The sequence below is a fragment of the Aulonocara stuartgranti genome (assembly GCF_965226115.1).
Source record: "Aulonocara stuartgranti genome assembly, chromosome: 14".
In the NCBI taxonomy this organism is placed as follows: domain Eukaryota; kingdom Metazoa; phylum Chordata; class Actinopteri; order Cichliformes; family Cichlidae; genus Aulonocara; species Aulonocara stuartgranti.
The window spans coordinates 4,507,325-4,524,221 of NC_138950.1; the positions used below are offsets into that span (position 1 = coordinate 4,507,325).

The 16,897-nt window shown below is 40.3% G+C and overlaps 2 protein-coding genes across 2 annotated transcripts in view; one reads left to right on the forward strand and one right to left on the reverse strand.

Annotated features, from left to right (window-relative positions):
• Positions 1-1,090: 1,090 nt before the first annotated feature.
• LOC309687774 (uncharacterized protein) overlaps positions 1,091-16,897 on the reverse strand; it is a 43,781-nt gene continuing 27,974 nt past the window's right edge. The window contains exon 2 of the mRNA XM_082502958.1: positions 1,091-1,214. Within this exon, the coding sequence (XP_082359084.1) occupies positions 1,136-1,214 (79 nt within the window). The 3' untranslated portion in view covers positions 1,091-1,135. The remainder of the gene's footprint in view (positions 1,215-16,897) is intronic.
• LOC309687778 (uncharacterized protein) lies at positions 3,638-6,766 on the forward strand. Its single transcript, XM_082502965.1, has 2 exons — positions 3,638-5,310; positions 6,200-6,766. The coding sequence occupies exons 1-2, from the start codon at positions 5,051-5,053 to the stop codon at positions 6,468-6,470; spliced, it is 531 nt and encodes a 176-aa protein (XP_082359091.1). The 5' UTR covers positions 3,638-5,050; the 3' UTR covers positions 6,471-6,766.

The following is a 16,897-nucleotide window of genomic DNA, read 5'->3' on the forward strand; positions in this document are numbered from 1 at the left end:
ACTGGATCAGAGCTCCTAAACTTTGACTTAAAATGAATAATCAGCGTTTTGAACTTAACATGCAGCCAACACACTTTAACATGTAGAGTGAAACATATTATGGAAAAATGGAAGACGAGAGAAGCTGCACATGGTTATCATTTATTATTTTTATTCTATTTTTGTTTGTGGCAGAGTTTAAAGTTTAGGGTTTTTTTTTAATATTTCATTTTGATGAATTAAAAATGTTTTAATGAAAAACTATGAATTTAAAAGTCATGATATTAACAGCATGATGATGACAACAACTGCCATTACGATTATTACAGTTAATATTATTACTATTATTGCGTAGCACGTAGTATTCAATAATGTAATTTTATTTGATGAACATTAAAACTAAAAGTTACAATTTTACAAATAAATATTAATATGATGAGAAACATTAAGTGACAATGTGTGGTCCAGCTGCTCTGCACAGCGTCCAAGCAGGGGTTTCTTTTATTTACAACAACGGTCCCCAACCCCTAGGCCATGGACTGGCACCGGTCCGTAAATCATTTGGAACCAGACCGCGAGAGTTGAGGTCGGGTGTGAAATTGATGCTTTTCAGGGGTTTGAATAACTCTTCTTTTTTTGGCAGCAGTACTGGTTTTATTTTGTTGTATTTATCCTCGACACCTTAAAGGCCGGTCCTTGAGAATATTGTAGGTCCGTGGCACAAAAAAGGTTGGGGACGCTGGTTTACAGGACTGACGGGACTCCAGGAAACACAAACAACGTCAGTGTTTAAGTGGAGACTCATCAACAGACCCGGGCTATCTTTCCATCATCTGGATTCACGTACCCTAACGTTTGTTATCAGGATAAACTGTCACACAGAGTTTGTTATCAGTTCTCTAACACAGGGTCTTCCCTGCACGCTTACATGAAAGGGGCGGAGTTTGGCAGGATTGAGAAAAAGATGCCAGCCAGCAGATTCGGATACAACACAATCCACAATGCACTGTTAGCACAATTTGAGTCTACAGCAGCGATAATGTGCAGAATCTGCAGTGGCGGTACGCTGGACCTGACGTCCCTAAAGGAACCCCACGACTCCACTCACTCACCTCTGGCAAGCAGAGTGTGTGATTCAGTTGAAACAGCCCTCATGTCAGCTCTGCTGGGCACACTGGGCTGTCAGGTGTCCTTGTCCCTTTTTGCCTGGGCTCCAACAGACTTGAGAATCACCCCTGCAGGTTACATAGGAAATATATTAAACCTTTTCTGCTTCAGCAGAGGATCTTTGTCTCACTGTTTATCACTACTACTGTAACTCGTGTTTTCTGAGAGGTTGCCATCAGTCTGTGAGCTGTACATCTGGACTGCACAGCAGTGGAAAGATCTCGTCCACTGTCACTGAAGTAGTTCTGTGTTATCTTAACTGAAACACCTCTTCTGTTTCAAAATACATTTCTAATAAAATCATTTTTAACATTCATGAATGCAGATTATGACTGTAAAAGGAGAAACAACATTAGTGTTCCCATGTTCTTGTTATGGTGCGACTGGATGGCCTTTGAACCCTGGGGCACATACTACGAAGTGATTTCAGCATGCCCAGGTTTTCTTTCCATCATCTGGATTCACTTACACTAACAGTCGTGATCAGGATAACCGCTGGTTAGCAAAGTTAATTCAGGGTTTCTTATGCACCTTCACAAGGAAAGGGAGGTGTTGGCAGCATCTGACCAATCACAAAAAGGAAATTCACAGATAATATGACTTGTCTTGATGCCTAAAATGTTTTTATGCTTGATTCAATTTAGCTGTTAAGTGTCTTTTACTCTGCTGGTGCCGGTTAGGTTCCAGATTAGACATCAGCAGGTATGAAATCATGACGTACTGACCAATCACTTCTCCAGAAAATAGTGTCACTATTCCTGGAAGATCCCTTTGACTTCTGTTGGGGGAAGAGAGGGTCTAAAGTTTCATTTTTGTCTAATGTCTTTGTGTTTCACTAATGAGCATCAGTAAGAAAAAAACGTGTTCTTAGATGCAACTTTTCTCCTTTGATGTTTTTTTTCTGTTGTCAGCAAACAACCACACGATCTGCGTTAATTCACTAACGGAGATTTGCCGCGTGGCGTTAACGTCATTTTAATGAGATTAACACTGACAGCACTAGTTTTAATATTTAATATATTTAAGGATTTAATTTTGAAATCTTTTTTTCATTTATGTATTTATTTTATTGTTATTTCACTTTCTTTGTCTGTTTATGGTTTTTTTTTTTTTTACTATTATCTCAGTTTTTGTGATGGAAAGCACTTTATTCAACCATGTTGGTTTTAACGTACTCTATAAATAAAGTTGGATTGGACTAATATGATGAAAGCAAGCCCAAGCCTGAAATCGACTCCTGATCTTTGATCCGTCCTCACCTGGCCGTGAACGTGATGGTCAGCCAGGTATCCAGTTTACCTTTGAGTAGACTTGTAGTCAAGACCGCCTAATCCGAGACCAAGACAAGACCAAGACCAGAGGGTATCGAGACCAAGACAAGACCAAGACCGAGACCGAGACAAAAAAAGTCTTTAAACTGCAGCCAGATGCTATTCTATATACATATGCAGGACACCTTAAACTAGTTTTTTAATTAAGCAGCAAGGCAGAACAAAGTCGGGCCTGTATCAAGACACAGGGACTAAACCCCAATTCAACCATACCCAGAACTGATCCGGAATTAAAACAGGACTACAACAGTAACCAAGACAGAACCAGAATCAGAACTAGATGATAGTAGCACTAAAAATCATCATAGACCTGCACTACACTTATTTTTTAATTCTACCAAAGTACAATATTTAGATTGAGAAAAGTTTATATAATTATTTAGCCTTGTTGTGCAAACAAGCCTGAATAACTTAATAAATATAGAATTTGAAAAGTAACAAATGGTATCTAAAAAGAAACACTAGGTACATGTTCTGATGAGTTTTGGCAAACAACCATTTGACTAACATGTGTGTCTCACCTGCTCTTGTTCCATCTCTGTTCTGTCGTCATTCTCTCTCTCCCTCTCTGCTCCTCTCCCTCTCTCCCTCTCTGCTCCTCCTCTCTCTCTCCCTCTCTGCTCCTCTCTCTCTCCCTCTCTGCTCCTCCTCTCTCTCTCCCTCTCTGCTCCTCTCTCTCTCCCTCTCTGCTCCTCTCTCTCTCTCCCTCTCTGTTCCTCTCTCTCCCTCTCTGTTCCTCTCTCTCCCTCTCTATTCCTCTCTCTCCCTCTCTGCTCCTCTCTCTCTCCCTCTCTGCTCCTCTCTCTCTCCCTCTCTGTTCCTCTCTCTCCCTCTCTATTCCTCTCTCTCCCTCTCTATTCCTCTCTCTCCCTCTCTGCTCCTCTCTCTCTCCCTCTCTGCTCCTCTCTCTCTCTCCCTCTCTGCTCCTCTCTCTCTCCCTCTCTGCTCCTCTCTCTCTCTCCCTCTCTCCTCCTCTCTCTCTCCCTCTCTATTCCTCTCTCTCCCTCTCTATTCCTCTCTCTCCCTCTCTGCTCCTCTCTCTCTCCCTCTCTGCTCCTCCTCTCTCTCTCCCTCTCTGCTCCTCCTCTCTCTCTCCCTCTCTGCTCCTCCTCTCTCTCTCCCTCTCTGCTCCTCTCTCTCTCTCCCGCTCTGTTCCTCTCTCTCCCTCTCTGTTCCTCTCTCTCCCTCTCTATTCCTCTCTCTCCCTCTCTGCTCCTCTCTCTCTCCCTCTCTGCTCCTCTCTCTCTCCCTCTCTGTTCCTCTCTCTCCCTCTCTATTCCTCTCTGCTCCTCTCTCTCTCCCTCTCTGCTCCTCTCTCTCTCTCCCTCTCTGTTCCTCTCTCTCTCCCTCTCTGCTCCTCTCTCTCTCCCTCTCTGCTCCTCTCTCTCTCTCCCTCTCTCCTCCTCTCTCTCTCCCTCTCTATTCCTCTCTCCCTCTCTATTCCTCTCTCTCCCTCTCTGCTCCTCTCTCTCTCCCTCTTTGTGCTGACAAGCTAAACACCAACATCATCAAATATACAGTTGAAACCAGATATTTACAGACTCTTCAGATAAAAACACTTTTTTAATTGTAACATCAAATCAGACTAAATGTTTATTTTTTTAGATTGATAAATATAAAAAACATATTTGTTAACTTTGAGAGTAAAGAGAGAAACTATCTGTATTTCTTAATTGCAAATGGCACCAAATTGTATTCAAACTGAGCCACACTTATGGAGCTCCACAATTCTTTTCCTGGTGTTTTGGTTGACATCTCTTGATGTTCCCATGTCAAAGAAACAGGCTCTGTGTTTTGCCTTATATGCATCCACAGCTGTGCCACCACTTTACTCACATGGACTCTACTAACCTATCAGAAGCTTCTTCAGCTCAGAATCGAATCGTCTGGAGTTTCTTATTAATTAACAATAAACTTAGTGTACATGTACTCCTACATTTGATGAAAGTGATTAAAATAGACAGCTCCCTCTTTTTATTCCGACATTTCACTAATTCAAAAGATATTTCAACATTTATTTATCAAAAACAAAAGTTTACTCTAAATTGATGTTTAACAGTAAAAAAAAGTTTTTATGTTTTCTCCATAAATTGTATGTAAATATCTGGTTTCAACTGTGAATATCCTGCTGTGTATTGAAATTCCTCCTGTTTTGCATAGATATACTGAACAACATCCAAAGCATAATATATAAAATAACATCTACCTGAGTTTTTTCTTTGAAAGAAGCTCCTTATGTCCATTGTTGTGTTCATCAGTACACAACTGAAACCGATTTAGAGAGTTTGTTTAGCCGTGGAGGGAAACAACTGAAAATATGAAATGTAAGCTAACGGTGTGTTCACACCGAACGCGATGGACGCGAATAAAACGCCCCAAACGCCCCTAATTTGACGCGTGTACATTCGCGTCTCAACGCGTGTCCAAGAAAAATCCATCGCGCGTCAAAATATCATATTTTGACGCGCGTGAACCGGAAATGTGGGAGGAATGTGGGAGGGAGTTGTGCCAGACCTGGTTTTGCAAGATGGCAGCTATCGAGCTAGCGCTTGAAGAGAGAGTCTCCCTTCTCTATGTACTGTGGAGAGCAGAGCAGCAGCGTAAAAGACGTCCTCGCCGTACCTGGGTCCATCAGGTCCTCCAGAGGCATGAGCAGTTTGGTGAGTTTCACCACTTGCTCCAGGAGCTGCGCCTGGATGACGGCCGATTCCAGCGCTATCACCGTCGGCCAGTTTGAGGACCTGCTGTCCCGCGTCGGTCCCAGAATCGCCCGCCTAGACACCGACTACAGGCGCTCAATCCCACCTGCAGAGCGCCTGTCCGTCTGCCTGAGGTTAGTAAAACTATTTAATACGGTAGTCCTTTATTGATATCTGTGCTAATATGCTAATCCATCCAGTTATACACTGCTAACATGGATGTGCTATGCTAACAGTGAATGCTGTCGGTGTTTACTGAAAGCAAACTGTGGTACAGAGACGACTCTTTATAATATTTCTAGTGATACTCAGAAGGTCTCATCAAGTCCCGATTTAATTCGATTTATGCTGTTATCAGTGTTTGAATGATAGCATGGCTGTGGTGTCACATCAATGTATGCGCTCGGTGTTTGCTGATATCAAACTGTAGCATTAGGACCACTGAGTTAACCTTGTAGTGATACTCACTCCTTTTTATTTAGACCTGGTTTAATTCTGGGATAGTTGAATATTTGTATATAATCCCTGCAGCTGTCAGACTCTATAGCAGGGGTCACAGCCTTTATTAAAACAGAGTTAGATAAAACTGTGAACAGTTTGGTTCATCTCTAGTTACATGGTTCTATCTTGATAAGCTATGTCTTATCAAAGATTAATTTTTGAAAAATATTAATGATTTAAGCAAGGAAAGGGCTACATGTCAACACACAACTCTTTATTTCTATTAATGTCTCACTTCATTCCTACCTGATTGACATGTTTAGGAATTATGAGTGATTGGCTCACTGTAGTTGTGAAAGTTGCTACCAATCAAATTATGATATGTTAAAGTTAAAACAAAACACAACTGTTTTAGATATTATCTAATATACATTTTGTAATTATCCTTATAATTACAAAATGTTTTATGTAAGATTTAAGTTTTGTGATTTATATCTGACATCACAAAAGTATTTTGGAATTTGAATAATGTATTTTGTAACTGCAGTACACATAATACTGATTTTGAACAATTTTGTCCAGGTTCCTTGTCACCGGGGACTCCTTCAGGACCATCGCGTTCAGTTTCAGAGTCGGTGTGTCCACGGTGAGCCAGATCACCCCCCAGGCAGCGACGTCCATCTGGGACTGTCTAGTGGACGACTTCATGGCTGTGCCTTCACCTGGAGACTGGCGCTCCATCACAGAGGGATTCCAGGAGCGCTGGAACTTTCCTCTGTGCTGTGCAGCTCTGGATGGGAAGCACATCCAGACAAAGGCACCCCATATATCATATAGGAGACACACACATTGATATACACTAAATATTCATTTCATTTCTTTTTTGTGGTGCCCAAATTGATGCACCTGCTTGATTTTGTTTAAACAATTATTGCACACTTTCTGTAAATCCAGTAAACTTCTTTTCCCTTCTCAAATATCACTGTGTGTGTCTCCTGTATGATATTTAACTGACATTTTTTATTGTAACAACCAACGATTTATACAGGAAAATAATGTCTATTAACAAGGTTGCCCAAACTTCTGCATCCCACTGTATCAGTATATTTTGTCATTAGTATAATATGAAATAAATTCTACATGTGTCAAGTCGTGTGCCAACATTTGCTGTGTAGTAGAACTGAGACATTAGTCATTATAAACATTTATTTAAAATAATATTAAAAGTCTCAAACAGAAAAACATTAAACACAAATATATAAAATATAAGAATTTACAGAGAGACAGGAATAAAAAGGACCAGCTGCTCTCCAGAGCAGGAACAAGGCTGAGGAGGAAATGCTCCATTGGAGACTGGTGTGGCCTCTTCAGGGACTCCAGGATGGCCAGCTCCACCGCCGATGGACCGTCCTGGGACCCGTCCCTCATCTGCCTCGGAGCCGTCCTCCTCTGTGGGCCTGTAAAACAGCACAAAACACAAAGAAATGAGAAGGCTGCTACTAGATTTTAATTTCAACATTGAAAAAAAACAAAAACAATAACAGGATATAATCAGATTGGTTGTAGATATTTAGTAAAGGTGATCACAAGGGAATCCCACCGACTAAAAAGGTATCAGTGCTTGCTGTACATATCTGTGGGTGCAGCAGCAGGAGCTCAGGGACTGGGGATGCTCTGCTGCAGAATCAGTTGGTTCTATCAATACAGTATTAAATGTTAACAGGTTGGATATAATAATCGTAGAGTAGACAGTGGTCCCTCATTTATTGCAGGGGTTCTCAGAATAACTAGCCCCTGGTCACAGTTCTCACAATTGATTCTCAAAGTGCAAACCTTTGTAGATTGCAAAACGTAAAAGTATTATTATGCCGCGGTTTGTCTTCATCTGCCCGCCACTTTCGTGCGCCTTTTTCCCTCACGGTGCAGGTGTCTATTTCCGAATGAGGCTCATAGTTATGGGTGTTTTTGTGCTGTTTTTTCTATTGGACGCGATGGTTATCAAAACCAAACGTGATAAATTTGGCAAGCGCAGGAGATTTGTCAATCAGGCTGCAGAATGCAATGCTGTACTGTGCAATAAAAAATCAGCGAAAAAGCAAAGCAGTGACGGATGAACAGCGGGACCACTGTGTGCTGTTTATTAATAAACAATAAAATATATTCCTAAATGACAACATGCATAAAAGCAGAACGGTATTTGTACGTCAGTGGGAAAATAGCGGTGGCTTGCTAGCTTTTGTGCGGCTTCCCCGGGTCAGTGAAAACTTTCAAAAGAGAAATGAATGAACTTACCAGGTTGCCCGATCTCTTCACATATCTTCCTCCAAGCTCGGTCCTTTTTATTCCTGTCTCGGTACTGAAAGCAGCTGGTGGTGTACAGCTCCGAGTTGTTTGCTACCGCATTGATTAGCCTTCCCCTCCATTGAAGTATGAAAGGCTTTGGCTGGATCTGCCCCTTTGACCTAGGTAACAGCCACGTCACCAGGCTCCTGATTGGTTGTCGCGGCGCGATTTGACGCTGGAGTTCAGATTTTTCCAACTCGAGCGGTAGACACGAAACGCGCGTATGCACAAAATGCAACACAAAAACTCACGTGCGTGGTTTTATTCGCGAGTCAAACGCGCCAGACGCGCTACACTGACGCGCGTTTCACGCGTTTTGGCGTTTTCGCGACGCAAATCTGCTTCCGAATTTTCGCGGGACCCGCAATCGCGCCTTTCCATTCAGTTTACATGTAAACCTGACGCTCTATTCGCGTCCATCGCGTTCGGTGTGAACACACCGTAAGACTCTCTAAAAAATCAGCATTGCTGTTCGGCTTTTTATTTATCCATTTGTTGATTCACTCGAAGAGCAAGTAACGCAACCAAGTGATCAGTTTGATATCAATCTTTTGTGATACACCGTCATATTTACATTATTAGTTCAGTATGAATGATTTGCTTTGGTACCTGGTCAAACTTAAGCTCTCCTCTGTCTGCAGCAAACTCGCAGGCAGCAGCTTCTCCCCCTTCGCTCACATGGGTGCTGTGCTCAGTCGCCTAGTGCCTGAGCTCGGATCATACCAAAATTAGGGGGAATTTACGACGGTGCGCTCTGTGCTTCGTGTGTTGTTCTTGTTTTATACAGTTGTCAGTCAGGCATCTAACTAACAAATTACACTCCAAAAGACCCCATGCTTCTGAAAAAATGACCCGGGCTTAAGCCCAGTAAGCCACCCCCCCCCCGCTCCGCTGATGGTTGACTCCAAATCTCCCGAACACTATGTCGATTTGAGAACGCAGGACCGAAACAGCGAGACCAAGACAAGACCAAGACCAAAGTCCGTCGAGACCAAGACCGAGACCAAGACAAAAGTCCGTCGAGACCAAGACGAGACCAAGACCACGTAAAAGTGGTCTTGAGACCGGTCTCGAGACATCCAACTCTACCTTTGAGCAAGTGATGGGTCGTTCGCGAACGAAATGGCTCTTAGAGCCGGCTCTTTGACGTGAACGACGCGAGCCGGCTCCTTATCGCGAGCCGTCACGTGGGTTTTTTTTTTTTTCTTTCTCTCAGCCTCTCTCTCGCACTTTTTTTCCGCTTCACTCTGCACGCGAGCCTTGTGCTTTACGCTGGGCAGAGGGGGGAGGGGCGGTAGTTACACTCAGTAGCACAGGAACAGAGCCAGAGAGAGAGAAAGAAAGGCAGGGACAACAACATTAGAAAGGTATAGTAATCATCCACAACTATTTTCGGTTGCAGATGATAAAGGATTGAGAAAGTTTATTCATGCAGGTCCATATGACAGAGAATATGCATGTTCTTTTAGTTTTCATATTATTATAATTTATATTTAATTGTGTTGTGGTTTGCAGTGTTTTGTGTTCTTTTCACTTTAAATTTGTGAAAGGAAAAAGCTGAAAATGTAAATAGTTAAAACTTGAAATGTGAATAGTTGATTTTTGTATTAGATGATTTATTTATTACATTTTATGTGGAGTGAATAAATAAAAGTATATTTACGGTGGCCCCTAGAGACAAAGCACATACAAACTTCAAATCACGTACGAACTCTGAAGCATGTACAAACTCCAAAACACGTACAAACTCCAAAACACGTAAAAACTCCAAAACACGTAAAAACTCAGAAGCACATAAAAACTCAAAACACGTACAAAAGAACAACAGAAGTGCTCCAGGATGCTGGGCGCAGTGTTGAGCCTTTGTTATCTTGTGGCTACACAAGCCAGCAAGTACCAATGACCGGATTTGGTGTGTGGTAATAACAGGTAAATGAACTTTTTTTAAAATTATTTGAATATATATATGAGCGCCTGTGTATAAATACACAAACAATACACACATGCTTTCAATTGTGTAATTTAAGTGATCTAGTAGCTCTGCTTTGGAAGTTCAGTTCATGCTAGAAATGTGTTTTGGAGTTTGTACGTGTTTTGTCTCTAGGGGCCACCGCATATATTTATATATAAACATATATAAATAAAACCACTTGTTTTTACGTTAGTAATTCCTTTTGTGCATAATTTTATATTATTGTTAATAATAAATTAATTAAAGCAACAAAACAACCTGAAGAGCCGGTTCGGAGCCGAAAGAGCCGGCTCTTTTTAGTGAGCCGAACCGAAAGAGCCGGATCTCTAAAAAGAGCCGGAAATCCCATCACTACTTTGAGTGTCAGATTTAGGCAGATTTGATTGCTTCCGTTTCATGATGACAGATTTAAGTGAACTCCTCTGTCTCCATTCCCAGACTTCTACTTTTGAATAAACTTTCCTTTAACTTGCTCCGAGTGCTCTTTTGTCTGCATGGTGTAACTGCAGCCTGGCATGCTGAATAACCAGTGAGTGGACCTTCCAGAAATATGTGATTTTGGCTGTTGAAGTAGGTCAGTCACCTTTGAAGGGCTGAATATTTATTTCATTGACCAATAATAAAAAGACTGTTATTATATTTTTAACATTATATGATTATATTCACAGTGATGCTTTGAGGAAGACTGCACTGTTTGTCCCAGAATAATCAAACTGCCATGAAATACATTCACTAATTTACTATTTGGAACTAACACACTATTAGTACATCTCAGAGACACCTTCTTTCTCACATGAAGAGTAACAGATTACATCTCTTACTGTGTCCGACCAAACAACTGCTGTGGAAAGTCAGTTATTAGCAGTTTTTTAACTACACCCGTAAATGAACGTTTGACTGAATGCTGATGAGTGAATACTGAGAAGTTAGGAGGAAATGTTTTCAAATTTTCCTCCAGAGAATCTGATTAAAATGTTTTTTGTGAGCAAGAATCAGTTTGATCAGTGACCTTTTTTCAGCCAGAAACCTTTAAGGTCACACATCCGCTTTAATGTTATAATTTGCTGTTCTTTTTTTTAATACACCTTTGTAGAGAAGAAAAACATCTGGATGTCCTGATGCCAGATGCTTTTCTTTCCAAGCTCCTTACAGTGGCTTGCAAAAGTGTTTCGGCCCCCTTAAACTCTTCCACATTTTGTCACATTACAGCCGCAAACATGAATCAATTTTATTGGAATTTCACGTGAAAGACCAACACAAAGTGGTAAACATGTGAGAAGTGGAACAAAAATCATACATGATTCCAAACATCCACTAAAATTAAAGATTAAAATCAAAAATTCTAAAATTCACAGATCTGGTTCATTTTCTCACTGCACAAATTATATATAAAGCAATAAATAACCTGCTTCCTGACAATATTCTAAAAATGTTTTCTAAAAGGGAACGGGGATACAATTTGAGGGGGGAATTAAATTTAAAACATCCTCGTATCCGTACAACATTAAAAAGTTTTTGCATCTCTGTGTGTGGAGTGAAGCTGTGGAACAGACTAAGTAAAGATATGAAGCAATGTCCGAGCATGGCGCAGTTTAAAAAGCGGTTTAAGGATATGGTTTTTACAGGGTACAGGGAAAAGGTAGAGATTTGATAGGGTGTTCTTGTCTAATATTTTCATGTGTGTGCAGGTGCACGGGTATGTTGGTATGGGTTGTGTATCCTTGAGGTGTTAATGGGGTTATTGAAAATGTGTATATGTGCGTATGTGTGTATACATATGTATGGATAGATAGAAACATATATGTATATATATTAAAAAAATAAATAAATACACATGACATATAATGTAATTGGAAGGAGGTATTTCTGTAGTCTATTGATACTAGATAGTGGAAAAGGGGTGGGATTAAATAAGCTTATGCTTATTATGAGTTGTGGTTGCTCGTTTTCCTTTTGTTTTGCTTTGTTCATTTGTCTCTTTTAATTCTATTTTGTTGTACTTTTTCAACATGTTCAAAATAAAGATTCAATCAATCAAAACATTTTTTACAAATAAATAACTGTAAAGTGCGGTGTAAGTAATATTAGATTAGTATATTATTAGATAATTAATAATTAATATTACTAATAATTATTATTAATAATATTAGAGTAAGTAATATTATAGAGTAATAACCTGCAGTTCAAAAAAGCTCCCCTCCGACAGCCAAACCCATCTGTTCTCTGATTGGATTGTTACATTTGTGATTGACATGACATTGACCAATCAGATGAAAGGAAGAAAAATAGGGTCAAAATTCGTACTTGTAACTTGCAGAGATTCACACGGGTTTTTTTTTTTGGCTAAGTCCACATACAAATCTTTTTTACACACACACACAAATTCTTTTTACACATACAAAAGTAGAAGTACAAAATATTTCTAACCACATTTTGAGCCCACAAAGCTGTACGTGAGCTCCACTGCAGTGGCTCGTGCACCGCTGCGTTCACGGCGTTTGCTGTAAATTATACAGCAGTGACATATGTATGTAAAATGTTTACTGAAGTTAGTGAAACAGTGTTTGTAAGGACTATAAGGTCCATAATTACTGAGGCAGTTGGGCTCAGTACACACACACACACACCATTTTTATCTGTATCTAACATTTCCGAGCAGCATGTCTTCATTATCTGTGTCTGCACTCTGCAAACACTCTGATTTCTGTGGTTTCAGATCCATTTCTCTCTCAAGGGAAATAAAGGGATTACACGGCCGTCTTTTCCTGTTTCATATGTTAGGCTATGGCTGTATCCCAATTCAGGGTCTGCAGCCTTAAAGGCCGCATTTTAAGGCCGATTACGTCACAGCGACGCGACGAAGGCTGTCCCACTTCGAAGGCTGCTCGAAATCCGGCCCTCAAATGCGTCCTTCATTTCCCTGAATTTTAAGGATGTGGCGGTGTAGACTTCGTGGCCCAACATATCCCAGAATGCATAGCGCGGCAGTGGGTGTGGATAATTTTGGCGGAAAAAAATGGCGGATGAGGGGCGCCCGAAGAGTAAACTTTAAGGCTTTGTGAACTAGGGGGGTTAAGAAAGATATAGATTCACTAAAAATGTCGCTTTTAGTTATTATAATGTTCAATTATTATATTTTAATTTATTTACGTTATTTTACTTTATTCAGAATTAACCTGGCGGTTAACTTTCTTTTCTAGATTTTGGGGGGTTAAAATTAAGCACACCAGTGATTAAACAGCTCATGTACTCTTTATTAAGCAGCACCTTAATAAAAGAAAGTGCTGATATTGAAAGAACAGAACTACAAAACAAAGTGGTCATGTCTCCATGTTACACTCTCACATAGCATTAAAACACATTTTCAAACACATTTATTTAAAGTTGAAAAATATACACAGGAATGTGTAACAAGATTTGGTAGAACGTAACACTGCTTCTGAGTGAACTTGCATAACTTTGATGATTTCATTGCAATGAACCTACTCCTCACCTTCCTCATCTCCCTCCCCATCAACAGAGTCAACTCCAACCTCTTCATAATCCTTCTCTAGAGCTGCCATGTCCTCTCTAGCCTCAGAAAACTCACCCTCCTCCATTCCCTCACCCACATACCAGTGAACAAATGCACGCTTGCCGTACATCAAGCCCAGGCCTCAGCGATGGCGGTGGTGTTGCTCAGCATACACACAGCCCTCTGGACCTTGGCCAGGTCTCCACCAGGAAATGTGGATTTGAAGGGACATTAGTGGAAGTTCAGTGTAAAATGCTGGTAGAAAGAATAGCTGTAAGTGTAGCAGGTAAAACAGGTAAAGCGAAGCAGAGGAAGGAATTGCAGTTAGCAGTTGCTAAGTTGTGGCTGGAGCAGGCTCAGAAGAGGAGAGAAGAGCAGAATGTTAGCAGAAAGTAGAGCCAGAGAAGAGCGTGAGAGAGCAGAGGCAGAGGTGGAGGAGAGACTATAGGCTGAGTCAGCATTGAGTCCAAGACAGACTAGGCAGGGTAGGAAACAGAAAGTAAAGTTAGTGAACACAAACGTTACAACTACATATCCATCCCTGACACAACACAAAAAAAAACATATGGTTTTTCTGTAACAGAGTGTGAAGGGCTCTGCTGGGCACACTGGGCTGTCCGCTGGTTAGCAATGTTAATCCAGGTTTTCTCATGCACCTTCACAAGGAAAGGGAGGCGTTGGCAGCATCTGACCAATCAAAAAAAGGGAAATTCACAGATAATATGACTTGTCTTGATGCCTAATAGTGATGGGATTTCCGGCTCTTTTTAGAGATCCGGCTCTTTCGGTTCGGCTCACTAAAAAGAGCCGGCTCTTTCGGCTCCGAACCGGATCTTCAGGTTGTTTTGTTGCTTTAATTAATTTATTATTAACAATAATATAAAATTATGCACAAAAGGAATTACTAACGTAAAAACAAGTGGTTTTATTTATATGTTTATATATAAATATATGCGGTGGCCCCTAGAGACAAAACACGTACAAACTCCAAAACACATTTCTAGCATGAACTGAACTTCCAAAGCAGAGCTACTAGATCACTTAAATTACACAATTGAAAGCATGTGTGTATTGTTTGTGTATTTATACACAGGCACTCATATATATATTCAAATAATTTAAAAAAAAGTTCATTTACCTGTTATTACCACACACCAAATCCGGTCGTTGGTACTTGCTGGCTTGTGTAGCCACAAGATAACAAAGGCTCAACACTGCGCCCAGCATCCTGGAGCACTTCTGTTGTCTTTTGTACGTGTTTTGAGTTTTTATGTGCTTCTGAGTTTTTATATGCTTCTGAGTTTTTACGTGCTTCGGAGTTTGTACGTGTTTTTATGTGTTTTTGGAGTTTTTACGTGTTTTGGAGTTTGTACGTGTTTTTACGTGTTTTGGAGTTTGTACATGCTTCAGAGTTCGTACGTGATTTGAAGTTTGTATGTGCTTTGTCTCTAGGGGCCACCGTAAATATACTTTTATTTATTCACTCCACATAAAATGTAATAAATAAATCATATAATACAAAAATCAACTATTCACATTTCAAGTTTTAACTATTTAAATTTTCAGCTTTTTCCTTTCACAAATTTAAAGTGAAAAGAACACAAAACACTGCAAACCACAACACAATTAAATATAAATTATAATATGAAAACTAAAAGAACATGCATATTCACCTGCATGAATAAACTTTCTCAATCCTTTATCATCTGCAACCGAAAATAGTTGTGGATGATTACTATACCTTTCTAATGTTGTTGTCCCTGCCTCTCTTTCTCTCTCTCTGGCTCTGTTCCTGTGCTACTGAGTGTAACTACCGCCCCTCCCCCCTCTGCCCAGCGTAAAGCACAAGGCTCGCGTGCAGAGTGAAGCGGAAAAAAAGTGCGAGAGAGAGGCTGAGAGAAAGGAAAAAAAAAAAACCCACGTGACGGCTCGCGATAAGGAGCCGGCTCGCGTCGTTCACGTCAAAGAGCCGGCTCTAAGAGCCATTTCGTTCGCGAACGACCCATCACTAATGCCTAAAATGTTTTTATGCTTGATTCAATTTAGCTGTTAATTGTCTTTTACTCTGCTGGTGCCGGTTAGGTTCCAGATTAGAGATCAGCAGGTATGAAATCACGACGTACTGACCAATCAATCCTCCAGAAAATAGTGTCACTATTCCTGGAAGATCCCTTTGACTTCTGTTGGGGGAGGAGAGGGTCTAAAGTTTCATTTTTGTCTAATGTCTTTGTGTTTCACTAATGAGCATCAGTAAGAAAAAAACGTGTTCTTAGATGCAACTTTTCTCCTTTGATGTTTTTTTGTTGTCAGCAAACAACCACACGATCTGCGTTACAGTTTTTTACAGACGCTAGGGCACATTTCTCAATACTTAGGTCACTTGTGCAAAACTCTTCACACAATTCTCCTAACTGACCCTCAGCTTGGCAAAGCAGTTCATTTCACATTCAAAATGCACTACAACTACCAAAACACTTCATTCAGGTGTCAAATAAACTCATTCCTCCAGAACACTAGCAAAGGTTGACAGCCGACAAACACACTTTGTCACCCACAAAACAATGACCTAAAAAACACTAACAACATGTAGCATTACACAGTGTTTTCCTGTGTAAAACAAGGACACATCTCTGTTTATAATTTCAATATATGTTACTGGAATGAATCAGACATCATGCAGACGTCGGTAATATTTGTTTATGTATTTTTATTTTTTTGCACTAAGTAATCCCAAAATACAAGAATTTGTGTACACGCCATCCACTGATACACATACAATAGTAATGCTAATCTACTCGGTCTTCTCCATTTGGCCACAGGTTCTCATCCACATCACATCTTATGTCATCTAGGGCAATACACCTAGGAAAGAATCTTCTGGCTGCCAGAATTGAAGGAGTTGAAAAATTGAAGGAGTAACACCTGTGTAGATGTTCATCTACAATGAGAATCAGCTGTGGCTGGTTAAACTGCATTTTTAGATTTAAAATATGTTTCAATAAAATATTGCTGTTGGATTTTGCTGTCTTTTCAAGTTTTGCATTGTGTTATTGTTTTGACCATGAGTTTAACAGTTTTGAAAACAGTATGTAAGCACATGCAAAATGTCCTGTCCGTACAAAGATTTTTGGCAGTTGTTGTGTCTGAGTGAGAAGATGATTCATGAAATTTGAGAGATGTAGTCATTGAATGCATTTTGTGCCAAAACAATGATAACTGATCCTCAGTTTAGCCCACATAGACTTCTGTTGTGCTCACTGTGGGAGGAGTTTTGCAAACGTGACCTAAGTATTGAGACATGTGTCCTAGCGTCTGTAAAAAACTGTAATTCACTAACGGAGATTTGCCACGTGGCGTTAACGTCATTTTAATGAGATTAACGCTGACAGCACTAGTTTTAATATTTAATATATTTAAGGATTTAATTTTGAAATCTTTTTTTCATTTATGT